The sequence below is a fragment of the Odocoileus virginianus genome, chromosome 4 (genome assembly GCF_023699985.2).
Source record: "Odocoileus virginianus isolate 20LAN1187 ecotype Illinois chromosome 4, Ovbor_1.2, whole genome shotgun sequence".
Classification (NCBI taxonomy): domain Eukaryota; kingdom Metazoa; phylum Chordata; class Mammalia; order Artiodactyla; family Cervidae; genus Odocoileus; species Odocoileus virginianus.
The window spans coordinates 48,543,911-48,571,857 of NC_069677.1; the positions used below are offsets into that span (position 1 = coordinate 48,543,911).

The 27,947-nt window shown below is 44.0% G+C and overlaps 1 protein-coding gene across 1 annotated transcript in view; it reads left to right on the top strand.

The window, feature by feature from the left end:
- The window catches only part of RARRES1 (retinoic acid receptor responder 1), a 43,176-nt gene extending 15,639 nt beyond the window's left edge, over positions 1-27,537 (top strand). Inside the window, exons 2-6 of the mRNA XM_070466513.1 lie at positions 10,094-10,156; positions 12,486-12,669; positions 15,751-15,887; positions 27,091-27,153; positions 27,232-27,537. Coding sequence (XP_070322614.1) covers positions 10,094-10,156; positions 12,486-12,669; positions 15,751-15,887; positions 27,091-27,153; positions 27,232-27,381 — 597 coding nt within the window. The 3' untranslated portion in view covers positions 27,382-27,537. The remainder of the gene's footprint in view (positions 1-10,093; positions 10,157-12,485; positions 12,670-15,750; positions 15,888-27,090; positions 27,154-27,231) is intronic.
- The last annotated feature ends 410 nt before the right edge of the window (positions 27,538-27,947 follow it).

Sequence of the window (27,947 nt, forward strand, 5' to 3'; positions counted from 1 at the left end):
AGTAAAACAAAAACAACAACTAGGGAATGTTCAGGCCTGCTTACTGTTGTGTTTAATCTTCTTTGTTGTCAGGAAAGGGAAAGAAAAAAACTCACTCCTCTTTTTATCATTTTCACCGCAACTCTCTTTGAGGAGGCAGGCTGGGCTAAGAGGCCACTGCTGGTACCACGGCTTCGGATCCCGGTGAAGTAGAGAAGCCTGCCCTGGGTCCCTTCACTGGCCGCCAGATCTGTCAGCTGAAGAAATGTATAACCTAAGAGTTGAGAAGTTTGTTTTCTTTGGTGGACTCACGGAGGACTACAGCCCAGGATACAGCCCCTCAGATTGTGCCTAGGGGCTGTTTCAAAGAGGTGAGGGAGAAGCCAGGAGATGTAGGAGTTTTTTCTGGGGGGAAAAAATGTCAAATATCCAAAGATTACAAGATTACTGTTATTCATAAATACAGACATTTCAAGTTAGAGTTTAGAGCTTGTGCATGTATGGGAAGATGCAGGAGTCTGGGCTCATGGAAATCATTCCTTTGATTGACACCTCAACTATTTAGGGCCAGTGTCCTGCTTTTCTCCTTCCTGAATCCCGCTCAGGGCGCACTGTAGGGGTTTTATGGCTGCAGTATTTTTTGTTTACTGATATGGCAGGTGACATTCTTTGTCTACACCGTGCATCCCACCTCCCTTGGGGGACCACTGAGAAGGGCTGATGTTTCTTCTTCTGTCTGTGTTTTCTTCTTTTTAATTTGACTGTGCCGGGTCTTAGTTGCAGCCTGTGGGATCTAGTTCCCTGACCAGGGATCAAACCCCACGCCCCCTGCATTGGGAACACTGAGTCTTAGTCACTGGACCACCAGGGAAGTCCCTGTAAGTTTTCTTATGAGAGAGATGGTTGCTGTGTGTGTAAATTTTTCTTTAAAACATCTTTGTAAGTGGTATGCTGTGCATCTTCTTGTGTCTGCTGTTTTCACTTCCTGCCTTGAGGATCTCTCTTAGTTGCTCTAAGTATGGCTAGTTGGCTGCCTTTCCCCACTGTGATCTGTGGTTGTTGTTCAGTTGCTAAGTTGTGTCCAATTTTTTGTGACCCCATGGACGGCAGCATGCCAGGCTTCCCTGTCCTTCACTGTCTCCTGGAGTTTGCTCAAACTCATGTCCATCGAGTCGGTGATGCCATCCAACTAGCTCATCCTCTGTCTCCCCCTTCTCCTCCTGCCCTTCTGCGTAGCACCCCCATTCTACCTGCTTACCCCCCAGGGAGGCATAGATTGTCTCCAACTTCCCACCACACACAGATGCCTCGAGGAACATCCTCCCATCAGTCCCCTGTTACAGTATCACTGTTTCTCTGGGATACACACCTGGAAGTAGTTATTGGATCATAAAAGTATGTGTAATCCTGATTTGACTGAATCATCCAGACTGCCCCCCAGCCAGACTGCACCGGGCTACCTCCCACCAGCCATGAACCCCCAGCCCTGGCCAACAGGTTGGCCTTATGCACGTTCTCATTTTTTGCCAATGTAACAGTTGTGCCGTGGTCTCTCCCCGGTTCTTTAGCTGCATCTCATAATTACTCACTTGTGTACAGGCCTTCAGAGCTCTTGTTAACCCAGGTAAGACATGTGATATGCTTAGAATCACACCCAACACAGGCCCTAGAGGGTATATGTTATTGTTCTATAAATGTAAGCATCCTTTAAATGATGGTAGATTTAATAATGTTGTCCTAACACAAAATGTGAATTCTAGTGATTATTTCTGATCTTGAATAATAGAAGCTGACCATAATATTTAGCTGACCATGTTGACCTGCTAGATCACATCCACATCTGTCCACCATACACTTCCCTCTGTTTCTGCCATCCCCACCTTGGTTCATCCCGCATCCTTCCGTGTGGGATGTTTGCCAGCCACTCACAGTCATCCTGCTTCCCAGATGGCACAGATGGTAAAGAATCTGCTTTGCAATGTGGCAGGTTTGGTCCCTGGGTCAGGAGATCCCCTGGGGAAGGGAATGGCTATCCAGTATTCTTGCCTGGGAAATCTCATGGACAGAGGAGCCTGGTGAGCTACAAGCCGTGGGGTCTCAAAGAGTCAGACACGAATGAACATGTGCACACATAGCATCATCCTGACATCCCCAGAGTTAATTCCTTCTTAACTTCAGAGTCAAATGTCACTTTTCTGGTCCCCAGACTAGATCACTTCTCCAGTTATCCTTTCATAGCTCCTGAGTCATCCATGATCAAATAATCAGCTGTACCATAAACTGTTTGAAGTCCTTCTCCTGACTGCCCTGAGGGTGGCCGTGACAGTCTCTTCCCTGTCCTCCTGCTCCCAGCCCTGATTCATCTTCAGAACTCCTGGGGTGCATGTTGAACTACAGAGACCTCTTCATCACAGGATAGTTTAATCAGAGCCAAGTGAACACACAGCCCTAAAGCAGCCTGAGGAGCGTGAGACATTCATCCCAGACGGCCCTGACTGGTCTTCCAAGGCTGCCACCTTATATCTGGAGGACCAGCAACGTGGCCTCAGAGGAACTCGTGACTCAGAGGAAGGGAGCCGGGAGAGGCCTTCAGGGGAGATACAGAGACTGAGTCTTGATAATCATGATAAAGTACAACCACAAATGTAAAAATCCTATTTGGGACAAAATGTAGATGTTTTTAAGAGTGCCTGATTAATACAAAAGAAGCAGAGCAAATCGGGAAGGCAAATTACTCTTCATAAGGACAGCTCCATCCTGACTCAGCTCACAGCCTGGGTTACTCCGGGTGTTTCGTTCCCTGCAGAGGAGGTACTGGTGCTGTAACTGGGAAGGGTTAATTTTGAATTTACTCTGGATCTGCTTGTGCAACTGTGGTCTGCCTCTGAGCGAAGTGGAACAAAAACATTGCCCTGCCTGAGCCTTGCCATTCTAGGGGACGTTTACAAGGATTGAATGGCTTTTTACTTTGTTTCCTCACCTCCCCGCCCTCCCATCTCTCATCCATTAAAGAACCTGGCAACCAGGCCCCAACAAGACGGTTATTTTGAGATGCTAGCCTGCCATCTTCTCAGTCAGCTGGCTCCGGAATAAAGTCCCTTCCTGATCCCAACACCTCGTCTTAGAGTCATTGACTCATCTTATGGCGAGCAGAGCGAGCTTGGACTCGGTAACAGCTCCTCATTTAGCTTCCATGTGTTTTCAACAAAATACAGAATCAAATAATATCTTAAGCACTTTATTTGAAATGTGCACAATTATATCAATAGTAAAGCAAGCTTTTTTGAATTTCTATGGATAGCAAATAAGTGTGCCCAGTTTATTAGTTATGGAAAGGTGGGCAGTCCTTAAGATTATTCTCAGTATTGCCTTCCCCGGGGCATGACAGGAAATGCCATAGCTTCAACCACCACCTCCACTGAATCTCTTTTTATGACATCCAGCTGCTTCCTGGCCTTCTTCCATGTCCTGGAGCATGAAGGTGGTACCACCAACTCTGCTGACCTCTCCTCTTCTTAGCACCTGTGGTGCTCACCCCCAGATAGCAGCCTGAGGGGCGTCCTGACTCCTGTGAGGGAGGCTGACCCCAGGCCCCTAAGCGGAGGTGAAGGGCAGACTCCTAGGTCATGCGTGGAGCAGGTGGGAGGGCCACAGGGCTGGTGCAGCAAGCAGTTCAAGCCTTAGGCCTGCCAGCACACAGAACCAGCCTCTGTGAGTCTCAGCTGCTGGTGTCCATGTGGCCCATGGGAGTGTGCTGTGTGTTCTTCTAACTCGGGTGGGGTGTCGAGGGGACCTGGAGACAGATGTATGGGGCACCTTGTTCAGCTACTTTCATGCAGGTCTCACTCACACCCTTTAACGGTTCTCCGCAAGCTCCAGGCAGGAGAAAACCAAAGTAAAAACAAGCTGTGTTTTTCAGTCTCTCAGTTGTGTCTGACTCTGTGACCCCGTGAACTGCAGCACTCCAGGCTTCCCTGTCCTTCACTATCTCCCAGAGTTTGCTCAAACTATTGTCCATTGAGTTGATGATGCCATCCAACCATCTCATCCTCTGTAGTCTCCTTTTCTTCCTGCCCTCGATCTTTCCCGGCATCAGGATATTTTCCAGTGAGTCAGCTCTTCGCATCAGGTGGTCAAAGTATTGTAGCATCAGCTTCAGCATCAGTCCTGCCAATGAGTATTCAGGACTGCTTTCCTTTAGGATGGACTGGTTGGATCTCCTTGCAGTCCAAGGGACTCTCAAGAGTCTTCTCCAACACCAGAGTTTGAAAGCATCAATTCTTAGCCACTCAGCCTTCTTTATGGTCCAACTTTTCCATTCATGACTTCTGGAAAAACCATAGCTTTGACTATATAGATCTTTGTCGGCAAAGTAATGTCTCTGCTTTTTAATACACTGTCTAGGTTTGTCATAGCTTTTCTTCCAAGGAGCCAGTGTCTTCGTTTCATGGCTGCAGTCATTATCTGCAGTGATTTTGGAGTCCAAGAAAATAAAGTCTTGTCACTGTTTCCATTTTTTCCCCCATTGGTAACAAAGTGATGGGACTGGATGCTATAATCTTAGTTTTTTGAATGTTGAGTTTTAAGCCATCTTTTTCACTCTCCTTTTTCACTTTCATCAAGAAGCTCTTTAGATCCTCTTTGCTTTCTGCCATAAGCATGGTGTTATCTGCATATCTGAGGTTATTGATATTTCTCCCGGCAATCTTGATTCCAGCTTTTGCTTCATCTAGCCCAGCGTTTCTCATGGTGTACTCTGCATATAAGACTTCCCTGGTGGTTCAGACGGTAAAGCGTCTGCCTGCAATGCGGGAGACATGGGTTCAATGCCTGGGTCAGGAAGATCTCCTGGAGAAAGAAATGGCAACCCACTCCAGTAATCTTGCCTGGAAAATCCCATGGATGAAGCCTGATAGGCTACAGTCCATGGGGTCACAAAGAGTCGGACACAACTGAGCGACTTCACATTCACTTTCATTCTGCATATAAGTTAAATAAGCAGGGTGACAATATACAGCCTTGCCGGTTCTTTGCAAGCTCCAGACAGGAGAAAACCAAAGTAAAAACAAGCTGTTGTTTTTCAGTAGCTCAGTCATGTCTGACTCTTTGCGACCCCATGAACTGCAGCACGCCAGGCCTCCCTATCCATCACCAACTCCTGGAGTTCACCCAAACGCATGTCCATTGAGTCAGTGATGCCATCCGACCATCTCATCCTCTGTCGTCCCCTTCTCCTCCGCCGTCGATCTTTCCCAGCATCAGGGTCTTTTCAAATGAGTCAGCTCTTTGCATCAGGTGGCCAAAATATAGGAGTTTCAGCTTCAAGCATCAGTCCTTCCAATGAACAACCGGGACTGATCTTCTTTACGATGGACTGGTTGGACCTCCTTGCAGTCCAAGGGACTCTCAAGAGCCTTCTCCAACACCACAGTTCAAAGCATCAATTCTTTGGTGCTCAGCTTTTTTATAGTCCAACTCTCACATCCATACATGACCACTGGAAAAACCATAGCCTTGGCTAGATGGACCTTTGTTGACAAAGTAATGTCTCTGCTTTTCAATATGATGTCTAGGTTGGTCATAACTTTCCTTGCAAGCAGTAAGCGTCTTTTAATTTCATAGCTGTAGTCACCATCTGCAGTGATTTTTGAGCCCCCCAAAATAAAGTCTGACACTGTTTCCACTGTTTCCCATCTATTTGCCATGAAGTGATGGGACCAGATGCCATGATCTTAGTTTCCTGAATGTGGAGCTTTAAGCCAACTTTTTCACTGTCCTCTTTCACTTTCATCAAGAGGCTCTTTAGTTCTTCACTTTCTGCCATAAGGGTGGTGTCATCATAGTGAATAAAGCAGAAGTAGATGTTTTTCTGAAATCCCCTTGCCTTTTCTATGATCCAACGGATGTTGACAATTTGATCTCTGGTTCCTCTGCCTTGTTTAAACCCAACTTGTACATCTGGATGTTCTCGGTTCACTTATTATTGAAGACTAGCTTGAAGGATTTTCAGCATTACCTTGCTAGCATGTGAGGTGAGTGAAGATGTGGGGTAGTTTGAACATTCTTTGGGGTTGGAATGAAAACTGACCTTTCCCAGTCCTGTGGCCGATGCTGAGTTTTCCAAATTTGCTGGCATATTGAGTGCAGCAGAAGCTAGATAGAGTCTGCATTTCAGCCTTCCATAGTCTCATCTTTGGGCCAGACCCTGCTTCCCAGCACAGTTCTTTCTCTCCCTGATGTGATATTTTTCAGTTAATTTTTAATGGAGTATAGTTGATCTACAGTGTTGTTAGCTTCTGCCATATAGCACAGTAAATCAGTTATACATACGCATATATCCACTCTTTTTAAAATTCCTTTCTCTTGGAGGTCACTGTAGAGTTTTGAGGAGACTTCCATGTGCTGCACGGCAGGTTCTTATTAGTTATATATAGTAGTGTGAATGTGTCCATCTCAGGCTCCCAGTTTATCCCTCTCCCCTCATTTCCCCTTGGTGACCAGACGCTTGTTTTCTACATCTGTGACTCTCTTTCTGTTTTGTAAATAGGTTCATTTTTTATCATTTTGTAAAGATTCCACATATAAGCAGTATGATTTGATCTTTGTTTTTCTCTGCCTTGCTTCACTCAGTGTGGCAATCTCTAGGTCCACGCATGGTGCTGTAAATGGCGCTCTTGCATTCTTTTTATGGCTGAGTAGTACTCTGCTGTATTATGTACCACATCGTCTTCATTCCTGTTGGTGGACATCCAGGTTCCTTCCCTGTCTTGGCTGCTGTAAATACTGCTGCAGTGAACACTGGGATGCGGGTGTCTTTCTAATCATGGTTTCCTCTGGGTGTATGCCCAGGAGCGGGATTGCTGGGTCATATGGTGGTTCTGGTTTTGGTTTTTAAAGGAATCCCTGTACCGCTCTCCATGGTGGCTGCACCAGTTTACATTCCCACCAACATTTATAGGAGGGTTCCCTTTTCTCCATACCCTCTCCAGCATTTATTGTTTGTAGACTTTTTGATGATGGCCATTTTGACCAGTGTGGCATGAAAACTCTCTTGCATGTCTCTAATAATGAGCAACGTTGAGCATCTTTTCATGTGCTTTTTGGCCATCTCTCTGTCTTCTCTAGGGAAGTGTCTGTTTAGGTCTTCTGCCCAGTCTTTGAGTTGTTTGTGTTTTTGATGTTGAGCTGTGTGAGCTGCTTGTATATTTTGAAGGTTAATTCTTTGAATCCTTTGTGGGCTTTTCTAGTGGTGGCATGTGGGCTTGGTAGTTGCAGCGCGTAGGCTTAGCTGCTCCACAGCGTGTGGGATCCCAGTTTCCCGACCAGCACTCGAACCCTTGTCCCCTGCCCTGGAAGGTGGATCCCTAACCCCTGGCCCACCAGGGAAGGTACCTGTGGTGTAGTTTCAGGTCAGGGAGCCTGATTCCTCCAGCTCCACTTTTCTTCCTCAGGATTGCTTTGCTATTCAAGGTCATTTGTGTTTCCATACAAATTACAAAAAATTTTGTTCTATTCTATGAAAAATGCCATTGGTAATTGATAGGGATTGCATTGATGCAGTGGTGAGTAGGCTAGTTTCCTTATTTGTTCGGATCTTTCGTTGTGAATGTGTAGAAATGCAACAGATTCCTGTGTATTATATGCTGCAACTTTGCAGGGAGGGCTGATGTGCCACTGTGTGACTTGTGGGATCTTAGTTCCTCAACCGCGGATTGAACCTGGGCCCTCTGCAGTGAAAGCACCAAGTCCTTACCACTGGACCATCAGAGAATTTCCATGTATCCTGCAACTTTACCAAATTCATTGATGAGCTCTAGTCATTTTCTGGTAGCATCTTGAGGATTTTCTATGTATAGTATCATGTCATCCACAAACAGTGACAGTTTTACTTCTTTTCCAATTTGGATTCCTCTAATTTTTCTCTTCTCAGATTGCTGTGGCTAGGACTTCCAAAACTATGTTGAATAAAAGTGGTGAGAGTGGATAGCTTTGTCTTGTTCCTGATCTTAGAGGAAATGCTTTAACTTTTCACTATTGAGGATGACGTTAGCTGTGGGTTTGAATAGGTTTTAATAACAATGCAAATAGGGAGCACTGCACTTCTACCCCAACCAAGGCACCATCTAAACTTTTCTTGTGCCGCGCTTTACTCTGCACAACAGCCTGAGTGCTGCAATATGTTTACTTTACTGGGGTTCCCACAGACTTAGGGATCAAGTTCCAAGTCCTCGTTACAAAAAATGCTTCCATGACCTTGCACCAGCCTTCCCAGACAGCCTTTTCCCTCGCTTCGCAGCCTCCCCTGAAATGCCAGCCCCTGCCCTCCATTCCTGTGTCTTTGCCTGGCTCCCCTTTGCTCTAGAAAGCCTCCCTGGAGTAGGTGCCCAGCACGCCTGCCGCTCTGGCCACGCAGGAGAGCTGTGATTCACCCTTTCCACGCAGGGTGTGGGTCTGCGGTCAGGCTGGACAGGGTGTTTCGTTTCCATGTATCTCCCTGGTGCCGGGCATACTGGGTGGCAAACAGTAAATGGCTGAGAAGACAGACACGTGAGTCTGAATTGTGTAATTAGTATGAATATGTAATTGAAATCAGTGTTTCAGCGTACACCAGCACTTGTTTCGAGATTGAAAATGAGTCCTAAGCAAACAGCTCTCATGCGTGGGCTCTGGGTGCCCCTTGACCCCCAGGAATATCTGTACGTCTACACATTTAAATATTCCTTATATAAGCAATCACCATAGAATCCTCACTCTCCGTTCTCCAGTTTCCCAGCATTTGTTTTTTTAAAGTCTGTGATAGGAATGGATGATATCTGGTCTACTTAAAATAACCATGCTTGGCTGCTGTGTTCCTGGGCTAAACTTCACGAGAAACGGAGGGAATTCCCTGGTGGTCCAGTGGTTAAGACTCTGTGCTTCCACTGCAAGGGAACGTGAGTTCGATCCCTGGTTGAGGAACTAAGATCCCGTGCGGCTGTGTTTCTGCCTCACCCCTGCCTCCCACAAAAGGGAAATGGCTCTTTCCAGAATAACTTAACACTGTGTGGAATAACTTCAGCTCTGGGCGGCAGAAGCTCCCTTTCTTTTCTAGAAAACATTCCTTTTACTGAATGATCATTGTGCTCTTTAAAAACAAAATGATGGCCAATAACAAAGTTCTTCTGAACAGTCTAATGGGCTTCGGTGATGTGGATGCGTATTCCCTAAAGCTCTGCATTGGAATCAGTTCAGAGGTTTAAAAAGGCTAAGCATGCATTTGCAAAGTTTAGAAGCATGCCTACTGGTCTCTGTGGTACCTCACCCTGCCCTGGCTGGGTCCCTCACAGAGCGGCCCCCGCCTCAGGCTCCCCTCTGCCCGCCTTGCATGTGGGGCGCTGCTTCCGCACCCCCCTCTGACCTCAGACGAGGGCTCCTCCCCCCCCAGACGCCTTCCTTGACCACTGTAGGGCACGTAGCCGTGTTGTCCCACCACTCTTTCTTCACGTCCCACCATCTGAAAACCCATCATTTATGACGGGGTGCATCTTCGTGGCCGGATCCTGTCTTCAGCTGTGAGCGGCAGTGGGGGCAGCTGCTGAAGGCCCGTGCCCAGCGCAGGGCATGGGGGGGCACCGCCTCCCTCTTTGTGAGCAGCTGTCAAATCAGCAAGCAGAGTGGCCTGATCAGACCACAGTTTGAGATCTTTTCTCCTGCTTATAAAAAAAAAATTGATTTTATTCAGGTATAAGTGTTACAGCTGCCATTTGCATGTCATGTTATCCCAAGAGAGTAAGCAGTTGCCGTTGTTCAGTTGCTAAGTCTTGTCTGACCCTTCGTGATCCCAGGGACTGCAGCACGCCAGGCTTCCCTGTCCTTCACCATCTCCCGGAGCTTGCTCAAACTCGTGTCCATTGAGTTGGTGATGCTGTCCAACTATCTCATCCTCGTCGTCCCCTTCTCCTCCTGCCTTCAGTCTTTCCTAGCCTCAGGGGCTTTTTCAACGAGTTGACTCTTTGCATCATGTGGCCAAAGTATTGGAGCTTCAACTTCAAAATCAGTCCTTCCAATGAATATTCAGATTTGATTTCCGTTAACAGAACTTCCACTTGGCTAAAGTTCCGTTTCTGTGTTTCAGGTTAATCAGAAGAAGGAATATAAATTTGACCTGGTGTTTACCACAGAATTCTACAGCACAGAGGTAAGCTGCCATGGTTCAGGAAGTGTCCCATTAACAATTTTTATGGATTTTTTTTTTTAAGTGAGAATCTCAGTATTGGGTTGGCCAAGGAGTTCATCTGGAGTTTCCCATAATATATTACAGGAAAACCCAAACTAACTTCTTGATCAAACCTGTATATCGTGACCTGGAGGTTTACTTTTGTGTGTGTGTGTGTTTTCCCCTCCTGCTTTGCTTTGTATTTGCTCTCAAGAATTGAAGACTAGAGTTTGACAGGACAACTTCATGACCTTAAACAGGGCTGCTTTTAAAAACAGTCCATGCGGCCGTCTTTGTCGCTAGGAGGGTGTTTCACACTCTGGCAGCCACTGCCCCTCCCTCCCGCCTCAGAATCCCTGGAGTGACTCACTCCGAAATGCCAGCCTGCTCTTTCCTGTCCGCTGGTGACATTTCTTGTTAGTGGGCTGGCGTGGCAGGAGGCCACTGCCAGGAGCTTCCTTCAACAGAGGGATTCTGTAGCCCAGAGCAGCCTGTCACGCCGCAGGCACCTGCAGCCTCTCCAGTTGTGACCCAGCAGGCCGTGATTCTCCAGGTGTCCTTTCCGCTGCTTTCAAGAAGAGTAAACAGGAGATTCAGACAGAAATCAGAGCCGGATGAACTTCGCAGTGCTGGGCCGGGCTGGAGGCATCAGCCAAGCCTGGGTGGAGGGACCAGCCCAAACCCCGCTATGTGGCACTGGGTCAGGGCTGCAGGGGTGGGCAGGCAGCATCAAGGTGTCTCAGGCAGAGCTTCAGAGAAGGCGGGACCCCTCCAGTGGATGCTTCTGGAAGAAAGCTTGACCGGACAACAGTACGCCAACGTGGCTTATTAACCTAAGTAACATTTTCTTAAAGCATAGGAAGGTGCTTTTGGTTTCTGCGTTGCCAGTGGAGGTGTTCTTTAAAGTGAAAGGGAAAATGACCACTAGATTATTTTGACCTACTGTGCTCCTCTGAAGGGCATGGCGAGCTAATTGACAGGGTGAGGAGAGTTCTTTCATCTTCAGGCAACTGCTTTGATTCTGTGGGGCCAACTGAGCTGGGGTTGGGGGGGGACAAAAGGGGACAACTCCCATTTCCTTTCCCCTGCCTTGGAAATAGCTTTGACATCAAAAGAGCCATGTGCCAGCCCTGTCTTTTGCCCTTGATAAGCCTCTTCCGGAATGCTGCCTTTACCGTTTCCCTGTATGGCACTGATGATTAGGAAAGCCTATTGCAGTTTTTGTGGGAGTTTTGGCTTTAGTTCCAGGAGGAGGCTTCTTAGGTAGATCCAATCTTGATTACAATTTGTTTGTGGGCTTTTTTTTTTTTTTTTTGGTTGTTTTAACTGGGACTCCACACAGTTCAAATGACTGTAAAAGGGAAAAGAATTTAGTTGGTCAAGCTACCAAGTTGTTACAGGAGTTAACTCGGGCCATGAACTTCCTCAAATCAAAGGCCCAGTGGATGGTTTGAACGAACATGCATTTTTCTGGGAAGCGGTTCCTTGGCTTTTATTGTTAGATTAAGGCATCAGTGACCTAAAAGGGTAAAGAACCGTCCCAGAAATGAGTCGTGCACTTGATGTCTACTTAAAGATCCAGTACCCAGCTCCATGTGTCCCTGGGTTGGAAAGTTAAGTGAGGGAGATCCCAGAACACTCAGCGTGTCTAGGTTTCAATATGAGTATAAGCCGACAGCCCTCGGTCACGTGGATACTTGGAGCAGCCCCACTGGGGTGGTTGGTGTCTCTGCTTCTCTCAGATTAGGTCTCGGGGCTCTCACAGAGCTAGGGCCCCGGCATCACAGACACAGCTCAGGTCCTGGCTGACCACTTATTAGCTGTGGCACGTGGAGGAGGTTCCTCTTTAAACGTCACTCTTAATCTGTAAAATTGGAGTAAGAGGACCAGACTCATCAGGCAGCATGATGGTATTGTCACTTGTGTTCATGGAGATCCGCGTCCTCTTGGTCAAAGTTTGCAAGCTTGAGTTCCAACTGAGCGTTACATTGGTCCCAGAGAGGAAAGTACCTGTCCTAGAGTTTTGAGTTGAGCAGCACTCACAGCTGTCAATGAGTATTTCTTTGGGAAGAGGCCCAGCCTGCTTTCCTAAGGGCACCATCAGAAAGCAGGAATTTAAAAGACAGCAAAGGCTGAAGATGGTTGTGTTCAGTGTGAGCCCCCAAATCACACTCTGCAAAGTAGACCACTACATGTGCATGCCAGGGCGTGCCTGCCAGGTACGGACGCTCCCCAGTCTTGTGTTTGTACGCTGGGCTGGGTGGGACGTGATGAGGAACCATCTCTTGTAATTTCAAAATTTTTATTTCAGGAAGATGAGAAACGTCTGGGACAATGTTCTGCTCAAGTATTTTTCAGGAATGAGAAGCCCAGACCGGCCGTTAATGTGACGTGTAGTCAGCTCATTAAGAAGGAGAGGAGACAGGAAGAGGATTACCATCTCTACAAGCTCATGAAGCAGCTTAAAAGCCCCTTGAACGCAGTCAGCATTCCTGGTATGTACCCATCTCTGGAATTTCTATATTCAGGAGCCTGTGTCATTACTAAGTCTCAAGAAGAATGATCATGTAAAAATTTATTTCCCAAATGGCACTTTAACGACAGAAGGTGGTTTGCCTCATTATTTAAACAAAATTCAGAAGTATCCTTTTCCGGTTCTCCTCCTCCAGTACAAGATAGTGACTCCGTCCCAGACGCGGGCGGGGCAAGAGCTTGACTCCAAAAGAGGTGGAGGTCTTTGTAACAGGACCCACACGCAGAGGTGCAGTTTTCAGGGTTGAGTCCAGGAGCTGAGGAGATGTTTCTAGAGGTTTCTGGTGGTGGCTTTGGGGACTTAAAGTGATGAGACCCCAACCAGGGCCTTGGCTATGCCCAGCATCGTGTTCTGCACCAGGGCTGGGCGAGCCGACTGTCTTGGGGCCTTGCTGGGAGGCTGTACTGGAGTCGAGCTGATCTCATTTTAGGTCCAGAGCTAATGGGCAGTGGTGCCGTCTCTTCTAAGAAATGAACCTTGCTTTTCAAGTGACTCAGCTGAAGTGAAGCAGAGCCCATTTGCTCTGGCACTGAGAGACCCAGCACTTACGGCAAATCCAATTTCCAAAACCACAGAGTCATCCCTGCACCTGTACTTGGGCATTAGACTTGACATCTGGCCACGGTGCTCCCTGTCTCTCTCTCTCAGTGTGCTCACTTGCCGGGAGGCTGTGAGAGGCCCCGTTTCAGCGTGGAGGCCCTGCAGTCTCCATTCATTGCTGCATCTGTGTCCCTCCATTACGGGGCCGAGTGTTCTGACAGACCTGGAGGTAGGATCCTGCTCTTTGCGCTTCTCAAATGCAGAGCTTGGATCATTCTCATTATAGGTCTCTGACAACTTGGATTAAATCCTGTTCCAAAGAATCAGAATCTCATACTGTAGGAGAACTTGCTTATATTTAACTGCCTGAAATCAGGGGGCAATGACTAATACTTACAATCTAGTTACTTGGGGATTGATCCCCCCCTTAACTAAATGCAAGTGGGAAGAAAGGGGGGCTTCCCAAGTGGCGCTAGTGGTAAAGAACCCACCTAGCCAATGCAGGAGACATAAGAGACGCAGGTTCGACCCCTGGGTCAGGAAGATCCCCTGGAGAAGGAAATGGCAACCCATTCCAGTCTTCTTGCCTGGAGAATCCCATGGACAGAGGAGCCTGGCAGGCTGCAGTCCCTAGGGTCGCAGAGAGTCGTACACGGCTTAGTGACGTAGCACACACCCCTCCTTAGCATTAGCTGGGGAAATGTGGTTTTATATATTCCTCTTAAAACACAAATTTTTAGAAATCATTTTGGACCTTCTCTTTTAAATATTTATTTACCACAGGATTTCTAGATTTTGGACACTTTTTAATAGTACAGATTAGAAGTCCTGTATGCCCACAAGGATCATTCTATAATAATATACCAACATGTTGCTACGAAGATTCAGATAATTTAATGGAGTGTATGTTTTTATCAATGAAATCTACAAGTTCTCTTGTCACTTTAAATTCAGCAGAGACATTTAATGGTGCTATTTATAGCCTGTATATATAAAATTATCTACTTACAACTGAAAAGGTTTGGTTTTGGATAAAGTGAATTAAAATCCATTTTGGAGTAGGCAATGCAACTCTCAGCAGATCCCATTATTTAATTAACCCAGGGTTTTTGACTGTTGAGCAGTTTTCTCTACAATTGGTGAGTGAGAAGATTGAATCCATTTTATGATATCCTTGCTCTGCACTGTTTTTCCCTTAAAAAGTAATTGTCTAGTTTTCATTATGAGTAAAAAATTTCACCTTTTCTAATAAGTTCATAAACTTCCTATAGATGAGCCCAATATGTTACATATAAAAGACTGGGGAATAACCAGCTAAAGTCCAGAGTGACTGCATCAGTGCTACTGAATGCATGATGGACACAAATTCAGTTGTCCTCACTATTCGCAGTATTTTGTATAACTGATTTTTCTTCTGTGGTTAATTTGTTTTGATCTCAAGATGTAAACTCATAGTGGCACTGTAAGATGAAGGAAGTCTGTCGCTTTCTCACATGCGTGTGCACACACACACACACATGACAAGAATTCAAGCCACAGCTCAAATCTCATTTCTGTGATATTTTCCCCAACTTCTTCAGCCAGAGAAACCTCCCTGTTCCCTGTGCCTTCCTCTCCTCTCTAATCTTCCCTCTTAAGAAAGGCATGTCAGCTGCCTTTCCACACTGTCAAGAAGAGGGGGGTAGGGTCTCTCTTTGTATTGCCCACAGCACCCAAGCAATCAATGAATGCCTTCTGAACTGATACCATTATAAATCAACCCAGTCAAGTTCTACCAACACAGAGCAGAATTTATGCAAAAGGATTATTTTACCAAGAAGGGTTCATTTCCTAAGTAAGCTGTTAGAATTCCTCACATATTAAACTATTGGGCTGTAATACAGACCAGGAATATCTCTTTCAAACTACAAAAATGATGGTCCATGGACAGCTCATAAATAACTTGCTAAAATTAGAGTTCCAAAAAGTCACAAAAGATAGTCATTGTTTCCCTACCCATCCCAGTATCTGACATTAAGTAATTTTTTTAAAATAAATGCTGAATTAAAAAGATTACAGTTCCAAAGACAATACCACAGGAAAAACTCACTTGATTTTTTTCATTTGGTCAAAAAAAAAAAAAAAGTGACAGATGCTGCCACTGATTGGCTTTAACGCCTAGGATCAGAGAAGGACAAAGACATTTGCTAGATTGGTGAAGGCCAGCACGTTCACTGTAGAACAAAAGTAGAAAGGGATGTGGAGAATATAACTGATAGGTATTCCCATCTAATTAAAAGATTGAAGATTTTTAGGTTAATCATTACCACTCTTAGTTTGCATTTATGTAATACAGCAAATGGCCCTTAAACTGTTTTATAGTAGCTTTTTACCTACCAGGCAAGTTGAAGCATGTAAACCTCTATACAGTGTAGACACAGATACGAGTCCTGTTTGACTATGAAACTTCTAAGATTTTGTCCTATAAATGTCTTGACACGCATGTACTTTTTTGCCCCTTCAGACAGTCATGGATATATTGCTCCGTCTCTGCGGCCCGTCTGGGACCTAGCTTTTCTGGGCAGCTCCTACGTGATGTGGCAAAAGACAACACCATTTCTCCAGTACTACATGTCCCAGATTAGCAGTGTCAAGCAGTGGGTAAGAAAGACAAAAAACTGGTTACCCAAGGGATGCAACCAGTGCAGTGTTCTTAGACAAAATTAATATGAGTTTCTAGATTTGTGGCAAGAGTTTTAACTGCATTTTATTACTCGATAAATACGTGAATGTCAGATACTCGTTTGAGGACTGAGGATAATAGCAGTGAACAAAAGACTCACATGTAGCTGTCTGTATTGGGACTCATTCTAGCGAGAGAGGACGGTGAACCAATAAACAAGAAAATGTGCATCAGATGGTGATAAGGGCTCTGGAGAAAAATAAAGTAGGGAGAAGGGTATGTGGGGTGTTGGGAGAATTATACTTTAGTCTGAAGTCAGGCCCCTCTAATTTGAGCAGAGGTCCAGAAGTGAGAGCCAGCCATGCCTCCAGAAGAGAGGGGGTTTCAGGCAGAGGGACCCGAGGCCACAGTGTGGCTGATAGGCTGGATGAGTCCACACAAGCCCGGGAGGCCACCAGAAGGACCTTGTCATTTACTTAGCACAGGGTTTTTTTTAGCAGAAGAGTGACAATCTGACTTCCAGATTGGATCGTTTTGGCTGCTGTGTTGAGAACAGGCTAGACAGACAAGGGTGGAAGCAGGCAGAACAAGAGAGTATTGCAGTGACCTCGGCAAAGTCTGCTGGTGACTTGGACCAGGGTGTCAGCTGTGGAGGTGGTGAGAAGCATTTGGATTCTGAAGACAGACTAACAGTATTTGTTGATGGGCTGAATGTGGAATGTCCGACAATGAGAAAAGTTGAGGATGAGTCTTAGGATTTGGCATGAATAACCGGAAAGCTACTTTTCATTTACAGAAGAACAGATTTGGGTAGAAATTAGCTTGATTTGGGGCATTCTAAATTCCAAGTGGAGCATTTGGATAGTCCTCTGAACCTAAGAGTCTGAAGTTCAGGGGCAAGGTCTGGGTTGGTGTCAACAATACGTTGTTGCTTAGTCACTCAGTTGTGTCTGATTCTGCAACCCTATGGACTGCAGCGTGCCAGGTTTCCCTGTCTTTCATCATCTCCTGGAGCTTGCTCCAACTCATGTCCATTGAGTCAGTGATGCCATCCTACTATCTTGTCCTCTGTCGTCCCCTTCTCCTCCTGCCTTCAGTCTTTCGCAGCATCAGGGTCTTTTCTACTGAGTCATCTCTTTGCATCAGTCCTTCCAATGAATATTCAGGACTGATCTCCTTTAGGACTGACTGGTTTGATTTCCTTGCAGTCCAAAGGATTCTTAAGACTCTTCTCCAACACCACAGTTCAAAAGCATCAATTCTTTGGTGCTCGGCTCTCTTTATAGTCCAACTCTCACATCCATACATGGCTCCTGGAAAAGCCATAGCTTTGACTAGATGGAACAATGTTGGCAAAGTAATGTCTCTGCCTTTTAACATGCTGTCTAGGTTGGTCATAGCTTTTCTTCCAAGGAGCCAGTGTCTTTTAGTTTCATGGCTGCAGTCACCATCTGCAGTGATTTTCAAGCCCTAGAAAATAAAAGTCTGTCATTGGTTCCATTGTTTCTCCCTCTATTTGCCATGAAGTGATGGGCCCAAACACCCTGATTTTCGTTTTTTGGATGTTGAGTTTTAAGTCAATTTTTCCACTCTTCCCTTTCACTTTCATCAAGAGGCTCTTTAGTTCCTCTTCACTTTGTGCCATAAGAGTGGTGTCATTTGTGTATCTGAGGTTATTGATATTTCTCCTAGCAATCTTGATTCCAGCTTGTGCTTCCTCCAGCCCAGCACTTCTCATGATGTACTCTGCATATAAGTTACATAAGCAGGGTGACAAGATACAACCTTGACATACTCCTTTCCCAATTTGGAACCACCCCATTGTTCCATGTCTGGTTCTAACTGTTGCTTCTTGGCCTGCATACAGATTTCTGAGGAGGCAGGTGAGGTGGTCTGGTATTTCCATCTTGTTAAGAATTTTCCAGTTTGTTGTTGTGATCCACATAAAGGCTTCAGTGTAGTCATTGAAGCAGTAGTAGATGTTTTTTTGAAATCCTCTTGCTTTTTCTATGATGCAGTGAATGTTGATTTGATTTTTTATTCTTCTGCCTTTTCTAAATCCAGCTTGAACATCTGGAAGTTCTCGGTTCATGTACTATTGAAGCCTGGCTTGGAGAATTTTGAGCATTACTTTGCTAGCCTGTGAAGTAGTAGTTTGAACATTCTTTTGCATTGTCCTTCTTTGGGATTGGAATGAAAACTGACCTTTTCCAGTCCTGTGGCCACTGCTGAGTTTTCCAAATTTGCTGGCATATTGAGTGCAGCACTTTCATAGCATCATCTTTCAGGATTTGAAATAGCTCAACTGGAATTCCATCACCTCCACTAGCTTTGTTCGTAGTGATACTTGTTAAGGCCCACTTGACTTCACATTCCAGGATGTCTGGCTCTAGGTGAATGATCACACCATCATTATTATCTGGGTCATGAAGATTTTTTTGTATAGTTCTGTGTATTCTTGCCACCTCTTCTTAATATCTGTTTCTGTTAGGTTCATACCATTTCATTCCTTTATTGTGCCCATCTTTGCATGAAATGTTCCCTTGGTATCTCTCATTTTCTTGAAGAGATCTCTAGTTTCCTATTCTATTGTTTTCCTCTATTTCTTTGCATTGATCACTTAGGAAGCCTTTCTTATCTCTCCTTGCTATTTGGAACTCTGCATTCAGATGGATGTATCTTCCCTTTTCTTCTTTGTCTTTTGCTTCTCTTCTCAGCTATTTGTAAGGCTTCCTCAGATAACCCTTTTGCCTTTTTGCATTTTTTTCTTGGGGATGGTTTTGATCACTGCCTCCTGTAGTGTTATGAACCTCCGTCCATAGTTCATCAGGTACTCTGTCTAGCAGATCTAATCCCTTGAATCTGTTTGTCACTTGCACTGTATAACCATAAGGATTTGATGTAGGTCATATCTGAATAGCCTAGTAGTTTTCCCTACTTTCTTCAATTGAAGTCTGAATTTTGCAATAAGGAGTTCATAATCTGAGCCACAGTCAGCTCCTGGTCTTGTTTCTGCTGACTGTATAGAGCTTCTTCATCTTTGCTGCAAAGAATATAATCAGTCTGATTTCGGTGTTGACCATCTGGTGATGTCCATGTGTAGAGTCCTCTCGTGTTGTTGGAAGAGGGCGTTTGCTATGACTTGTGCATTCTCTTGGCAATACTGTTAACTTTTGCCCTGCTTCATTGTATACTCCAAGGCCAAACACAACATAGATGTCTTTTAAAGCCACAAGAGTGGATAAGATCAGAAAATGAATGTAGACAGAGAAAGGTCATGAAAGGATTGAGTCCTGGAACACTTCTAAGTTTAAAAGTTGGAGATAGTAGAAAAGAAAGTCTTTCAAGGATGAGGGCTGATTGTTTCAAATGTTACTGGGAAGTCAAGGAAAATGAGGACCAAGAATTGGCCATTTGATATAGGCAGTTGGCAAGCTCATCAAGAGTTGTCTCACTGGCACAGTGTGGGTGAAATGCTGACTGGAGCAGGGCAAGCAAAGAATGGGAGTGGAATGGACACTCCCTGTCTCAAGGAATTTAGCTATAAAGGGGAATTTTAAAAAAAGAGAGACTGGCACTGTAGGGTGGGTCACGCGGGTTTTCTGTTGTTTTCAGGCTGGGAGATTTAGCAACATATTTGTATGTTGATGAGAAAAATCCAGTAGAGAGGGGTGAAGTAGAACTTGTAGGGAAGAGAAGGAAGACTTGATGGAGTTAGTGTCTTTGCAGAGATACAGATCACTGTGGATTGCTATCAATGAGTATCTTCTGAGGACAAGGATTTGCCCAGCATCCAGTCAGCATTATTGCCAGTAAGAGCTTGGTGTGCCTATCAAAGGTCACTTGTAAAGCAGACAACTGTTTGAAATGTGTTTTACTTATTGAAATGAACACATTTTTCCCCCTATAAAGCACTTTTTAATAGAGATGACCGTTTAATTGAGAGTTGTTACATTAGGGGTCTGGATACAGCACTAAATCTTTTGTCAGGTCAGTTTCTCTCATCTACCAAGTCAGTCATATCCTCAACACAAGACTTTAACTGAGAAATCAGGGGAAATTTTTTGTTTAGTGTAGAAAATGGTGTCAAAGTAATAGAAATAATTTTAATGAGTGTCAGAGGAAAACTCAACAGGAATAAAATAACAGAGACAAAACAGAAAAAAATAGTATCTTTTAATGGCAGTGTTTTCCATTTTTTGCATTTGTACATCTCACATCACCAAAGTCATCACCAGTTTTTGCTGTGGTTCAAAAACAGCAGCTCCATTCTAGCCAGTCTCGATGTCTATCATCTGTCCATCAATATCCCTCAACTAGCCTGCAAAGTGGGAAAGTGGGGACAAATGTAACTGTAGGGTTAGGAAAATCAAATGCAGGGCGAGAATGGTCACTGAGTAGTTTTAGATTTTTACTCTGTGGTATTTGGGTTTTAGATAAATAATAATTGAATGTGCAACTGCTTGCTGGGTCACCTAAGGCAAATCACTTCTCTTAGGACTATGAAATGAAGATTAATAAGCTTACTGAAGCTAACATAAATCTAAATACTGAAGCAACTGGGAAATTTGGTTTAAGGTTGATAGCATTTCAGAGTTGTTATTGCTTCGCTGAGTTATATCTGACTCTTTTGTGACTCTCTGGACTGTAGCCTGCCAGGTGCCTCTGTCCGTGGAATTCTCCAGGGAAGAATACTGGAGTGGGTTGCCATTAATTTCTCTAGGGGAATCTTCCTAACCCAGGGATTGAACCCTTGTCTCTTGCTTGGCAGGTGGATTGTTTACCATGAGCCACCTGGGAAGCCCACATTTCAGATCAGAGTTATCTTTTTACAGGTAGTCTCCCATCCAAGTGCTAACTGGGCCTGACCCTTGTTAGCTTGGCTTCCAAGATTAGCGTTCTCTTGAAGAAAAGTATGCACAAACCCTCATAGATTTTCAAATTCTGCTATTTGGTAGCCAGTAAAGACTTTTTTGATCTTTCAGAAAAAGAAAGAAAGAAAGAAAAAAAACCCAGCAAGAAGCAAAACAAGCAACAATTTTTTTAAAAAGGTCACCAAGATCAGAAAGTCTCGGGACTGTCCCTAGGAGACTAGAGCCAGAAAGGCAGGGCTGACAAAGCCAAGACAGAGAAGCAAGGAGTGACTGGAGGGGCCCCGTGGCCCAAGGTAGCTCAGGAAACTATAAGGGTTATAGTTTTCCTGAAAGCTTTCTGGGTGGGAACTACTATCTCTACACGCAGGGATAAGCTCACCTTTTAATCCAATTGTGTAAGGAAGTGCAGCTTTAGAAACTCACAGCCTCAGACGAACACAGCCTGGGAGAAGAGTGGGCTAAGAAAGCCGAACTACAAATCTAAGACCCATCTTACTGGCAGCCACTGCCTTACAATTGGAGAACAGATGTCATTCTCAGACCATGAGGACTAAACCAAGGGTAGGGGAAATACCTGTTGACTAGAGAGAAAAAAAGATACAGACCTTACTGACATCCTTAGCCTTTGATGTGAATTGAGAAAAGTAAAGCTGTTACTTTTCTAGCATTGTTCCAAACGATATTAGTACTAGCTACTGTCAGCGCCTCAAACCACCTAACCAGTAGCAGTCAGTCCGTCAGTACAGGTCTTCACCCTAACTAGAGGCCCCCATTGGCCAACAAGAGTATATTACAGAAACCATCTTACCTACCTTATTTATTCCGCTAAGAAAACCACTATTGACTTAAAGACACCATAAAAACCCTTGAAAAGAACGCAGGCAAAACATCCTCTGGTAAAAGTTGTAGCAAAAATTTCTTCGGTCAGTCTCCCAAGGCAACAGAAATAAAAGCAAAAATAAATAATTGGGACCTAATCAAACTGAAAAGCTTTTACATAGCAAAGGAAACCATAAACAAAATGACAACCTATGGAATGGGAGAAAATATTTGCAAATGATGCAACTGACAAGGGCTTCATTTCTAAAATGTACAAACAGTTCATATAACTCAATATAAAAAAACATCCCAAGCAAAAAATAAGCAAAGGAGCTAAATAGACATTTCTCCAAGGAGGACACACAGATGGCCAACAGGCACGTGAAAAGATGCTCAATACTGCTAAGTGATTAGAGAAATGCAAATTAAAACTACGGTGAGGTACCACCTCACACTGGTCAGAATGGCCATCATATTTTAAATGTCTACAAATAGAAATTCTGGAGACTTGGAGAAAAGGAAACCTCCTAAAACTGCTGGTGGGAATGTAAGTTGATTCAGCCATTGTGGAAAACAGTATGGAGGTTCCTTAGAAAACTAAGGAATAGAAAACTAAAAATAGAATTACCATATGGTCCAGCAGTTCCACTCCTGGATGTATATCCTGAGAAAACCATCATCTGAAAAGATACTCATGTTCACAGCAGCATTATTTACAATATAGCCAAGACATGGAAGCAACCTAAAATGTCCATCAACAGATGAATAGATAGAGGATGTAGTATAGATACACAGTATTACTCAGCCATAAAAAAGAAATTGTGTCATTGGTAGCTTCATGGATGGACCTAGAGATTATCATACTAAGTGAAGTCACTCAAATACCATACAATATCACTTATATGTCAGATCTAAAGTATGATACAAATGAACTTATTTACGAAACAGAAACAGACTCATAAACATAGAAAACAAACTTACAGTTAGGGGAAAAGGGGTAGGGGAGGGGTAAATTAGCAGATACAAACTGCTCTGTGTAAAATAACCAAGGACCTCCTGTAACCTAGGAAAAAGAATGTGTATAACTGAGTCGCCACTGTACACAGAAACTAGCAACACTGTAACTCAGCTACACTTCAATTAAGAAAAACAACTTTGACAGCATATACTAATAACCTAAGCCTACTTATTCTCTACTAAAACCACACTGGTTCTGCTAGGGATCATTCCTTTTTTAGAGGAGAGCAGAGCAGTAGCAGGTAGGGTGGGTCATGAGTAAGGAAACCAAACACTTCAGGTCTGTCTCTAGGAAGATTACAGAGCCGAGTTATCAGAAGAATGTGACAGTAGATCATCAGTTTGGACTAAGGTTTTGATATGTGATGATTTGAACAAAACTAAGGGATTATTTCTCAATAAAATTAAAAATGATGGCTTCCTGGCAGGCAGAGCCTTGGTGTGGGCAGTGCACCCTGGATACTTTGCCAGGTTCATGGACGTGCCATGTCTGGGCTGCGGTTCTTTAATAAGCCTAGCTTTCAGTTTGGTCTAAGGGTGCTTCCTCCTGGAGGAGGAAGCATCTATAAAAACATGTGTTTCAATAACTTAATTAAGGAAAGTCTTAATTAAATGTAGAGTGTCCAAGCATTACAATAACCCAAATTTTTGTTTGGATTAATTGGAATGCCATCATTTATTTCAGGCCTTTTCCTGTTTTGCCTTAAATCTGGAGAGTGCCACGGTTTCCTTCAGAAATGCTATTTTCAAAAACAAAGAGGCACTGCCCTGAAAACATACATATAAGACCAATTTTTTTTCTTTTTTTAATTATTTAAATTGGAGGCTAATTACTTTACAATATTGTAGTGGTTTTTGCCATACACTGACATGAATCAGCCATGGGTGTACATGTGTTCCCCATCCTGAACCCCCTCGACCAATTTTTTTTAACTGTAGAAATACATGGTAAGCAGATCTTTTTTTTTTTTTAATGTATTCAAAGATAAGCTTTATTCCAATGTTTACATAAAAATGAGTTGATGTCAAACAGGAAAATGTTTTTATAAAGGGTTAAAATTTATCAAACAACAGAATTTGGTCCTTCCCTTTAGTTTGAATTCAACTGGCTGACGCATCATTATTAGTATCCGCCCTCACTAATCATTTTCATCACACACAATATCTAAGTGTCTTTGGATGGCACTTCCTATTTCTCTGGAAGTCTCTTAAACTGCTTTCAGTTACAAGAGAAGAGCAAGGATTTTATCGGCTCATACTCTACTCCACTGGAGGCAAAGATACACCCCTCAATTCTCTTGTTTAAATTGTGGCTGTTGGCAAAGTGTCCAAATGAAGGATTTAAGGCTAACACACAAAGAACATAGTATAATCTATGTATAACAGTAACTTTGCTTCAAATTTTTTCTATTAAGAATTATTTCTATTATCTCTCCACAAGGAAGTTATAAAAATACCTGTAAAAACATTGAAAAAGCTCTTTAAAATCCTGGAATGAAAAATTCTGAAGTATAAATTATGATACATCTTCTATGATTTGCAAATAAAGAATAAAATAAATTCTACAAGTTGGAATTTCTGAATGATTTTGGCAGGAATTTACCAGAAGGAGCCAGAACATCAAACCTTAACAATTTTCTATTTTCATCCCAATTGAGTTTTTGAAAAGCTGTATAATCTGTTGACAGGTATAGTCCACATACGAACTTGCTTCTGCTGTTAATGATGAAGTCAATCTGAAGGACAGAGATTTGTATGCTGGATGCGTCAGGCTATTCCATGCAACTGACTGGTCTTCTCTTATTTTTTCCATCATGTTTTAAATAAAAGTAAATATATATATGGTAAAAAATTTAAATGGTACAAGAAGATTTAAAATAATCAGTGAATATCCTTTTTGCCCATAACCTAGAAAATCTGATGTCTTCCAAATCATCAGTCACACGAATAATTTGCAAAGTGAAGTCAACCTTAGTGTCTCATCATCTGAAAATTAATCTCAGGATTTCTGGAATGTGTTGCTTCTCTCATATATTACCTCTGTTACAGAGGATAGCCATGCAGTCTTCTTCTAAAAAATAACTACGAAAGCAACTCGCACGCTCTGCTCCAAGAGAGCAAGGCCAGGCAACACCTTGTACTGCGTGGATCTGGCCCTGGCTACAGGCAGGGGCTCTGGTATCAACCAGAGACTCGGGCGCGTGGCCAGAGCTCAGCCAAGCCCTTCCTGAATGCCTCGGATCCTCCGGGCCAGCTGCACATCCTTCGGGAAGAGCGTGTAAGGAGAGGAGATAGGCATCCTCGAAGAGATGAACTGGAAACGCTTCTGCTGCCAGGCGGCAGAAGGGGGTCTTTCTTAACAGCAGGTGTGTGGTCTTCTGAAGAGTTCGTATCTCCTTCAGGATTCTGTATCTCCGGCGAGCAGGTGAACGGGAGGCCGTACCTCACAGACAGGCTGCAGGCAGGCCGGCTCGGAGGAAAAGGGATCGTGGCGGGTTACCCAAGGACGGGGCTGGCCGGCGTGCGGCGGGAGCCAGGCTCGCGGGGCGCCTCCTTGGTGTTTCGGGCTTGCGGCTCCGGCGCGGGCCCATGGCGGGCGCGCAGGGCTGCGGCCCCGCGGCTCCTTCTAGATCTTCTAGGTCCGGGGGCAGAGGCTGGGAGGGCCGGGACGACCCGGCCGCGTGCCCTGGCTGGGTGCTGTCGGTAAGCGATCTTGAGAAATGCAGGCAGAAGTCTGAGACAAGAATTACACAGCACAGCAGCCAGCTGTGTCAATAGAGCCCAAGGTCAAGATCGCCACCAAATGAGTCAAACAGGCTAAATCCACCCCCAAAGCCAGCAACGCCCAACCGACAGCTGGAGCCTCCAGAAGCTGTTCTTTATAGAAAAGACACTACATGTTCTCCTAGGGATTCTCTGACTGTGCAGTCTGTCTTTGGATACGTGCGTTCACCATTCATGGGTACACTGCTCGGCAGAACGTAAACCTACCCAATGATGAAAAGCACCACAGAAAAGCAGTTGATTTGTGATTGATCCAGGCCCACTCTTTTCACCTTATTCCTCCCCCTCCCTTTCTCCACCTGATGGAAATTTCGTGGCTTGTAAAAAATCTTCATCAGTGTAAGCAAAGGGAAGACAGAATGTAGTATCAAGTCCTTTTTGTTTGTTTTTGCTTTTTCATATTCTTAGTCTCAATGAAAACCTGGTGGATTAAAATCACAATCCAAATTAAATATTTCTTCCATTTTTTAACTAAAGGGATAAGCTCTTTTGCAGTCCAAGCAGTTACTGTCAAAAAACAGGAAATTGATTTAGTCACTCATGACATTTATAAAAATCAAATGAATAAAATAGATGTGGGAGACTGCCTGCTTACCTGGAAAATGTGCTAGTTTTAGAAGCAGTGTGGTACAACATGAAGGATGTGGGTGGTGGAGTCCATAGATTTATCTGGGTTTGAATCCCCATTTATCACCTACTAGCTGTAACCTCTGAAAAAGGCAATGGCATCCCCACTCCAGTATTCTTGCCTGGAAAATCCCATGGACGGAAGAGCCTGGTAGGCTGCAGTCCATGGGGTCGCTAGGAGTCGGACACGACTGAGCGACTTCTCTTCCACTTTTCACTTTCATGCATTGGAGAAGGAAATGGCAGCCCACTCCAGTGTTCTTGCCTGGAGAATCCCAGGGACGGGGGAGCCTGGTGGGCTGCCGTCTATGGGGCCGTACAGAGTCGGACACGACTGAAGAGACTTAGCAGCGGCAGCAGCTGTAACCTCAAGTTACCTTCCCAATAAAACAGGGGCTTACCTGGTTGCTCAGATGGTAAAGAATCTGCCTGCAATGCAGGAGATCCAGGTTTGATCCCTGGGTTGGGAAGGTCCTCTGGAGAAAGGAATGGCAACCCAGTCCAGTACTCTTACCTGGAAAACCCCACGGACAGCGGAGCCTGGTGGGCCACAGTCCAGGGAGCCGGACACGACTGAGCGACTACCATTACCGTAATACATATTCTTGCAGGACAGGAGAATTCCATGAGAAAATGTATGAAATGCCTAGCACAGGACTTGGCCACAGTGGCCTTCTAGAAATCCTGGTTGCCCTGCCCTTGTCTTAACTGCCTGGCATAGCAGGTCTACATATCAGCTTGAGGTGCATATATGAGTATCAATAGATTCTCCCTATCTCATAGACCTTAGTCTCCATCAAAACCTGTAAGTATTAAAGAGAAAAAGTGATAGAAAGATCTTACTAGATTTTCCTGACTTGGTGGCAAAACAGTAGGAATCCATGACTTACATATCTTGATGTAGGATAGCACCAAAGGAGATGAGGCTAGACTCAAAGAGGTGGCAGGTGATTCAAGGCACCCATTGAAGAAGTTACGTAAGATGAGCCTTCCAAATTCTGAGCTAATATAATATAATATCTATCCTATCTATTGCACTAATTCTTTTTTCTTCTTCTAGAAAACAAATGATGATGCAATTGATTTTGATTATACTGTTCTACTCCATGAATTCTCAACACAGGTAAAATATAATGGTACATAGAATTGCTTAAACTGGAAGTTTTGGCAGGTCATGTATTTTAGAACTCTTGTTCCCCAGGAAATTATTCCCTGCCGTATTCACTTGGTCTGGTACCCCAGCAAACCACTGAAAGTGAAGTACCACTGTCAAGAGCGACAGACACCAGAAGAAGCCTCTGGAACTGAAGACGGATCAGCTATGGCACTGACGGAGCTTAGTAATTTCTGAAAAGCAAGAAAAATCTGTCTATACCACATTCTAAACAAAATGACTGTACTCTGCATTAAATAGCCTAAATCATTATTCTAGTAAAACAGCGAAGTATAAGGCAATATAATAATTTAGGAAAGCCTGTGATTACAAATAAATATTCAAACATTAAAAGATATTGGGATTTTCATTTCTTGATGGGCATGGTTTAGTTTTAACTCTGGGAACAGGTGCATACTGAACTCTGCCCAGTGACCCCACAGGTTCCTCAGGGTTTCAGCCCCAAAGTATAAAATCTAGTTAATTAGTATATACCACAGCTGGACTGATAAGTATTTATAACAAAACTGATGGTTGCATCTCTAAATCTGCATTTCTCAGTAGTTTTAACATACTGTAGGTAACTAATTTGTATTGTTAAATTGCTTCTATCTAGTATGTGAAAAAGATATTTCAATGAAAGCAAATCATAGGGAAAATATTACCCTATTTTAAGGGTAATTTTAAAAGAATTACTATTTTTTATGATTTCAAGCAAGTATTCTTTTTAAATTTTAAAATAAATGTTTGTCCCTAAACGTAAG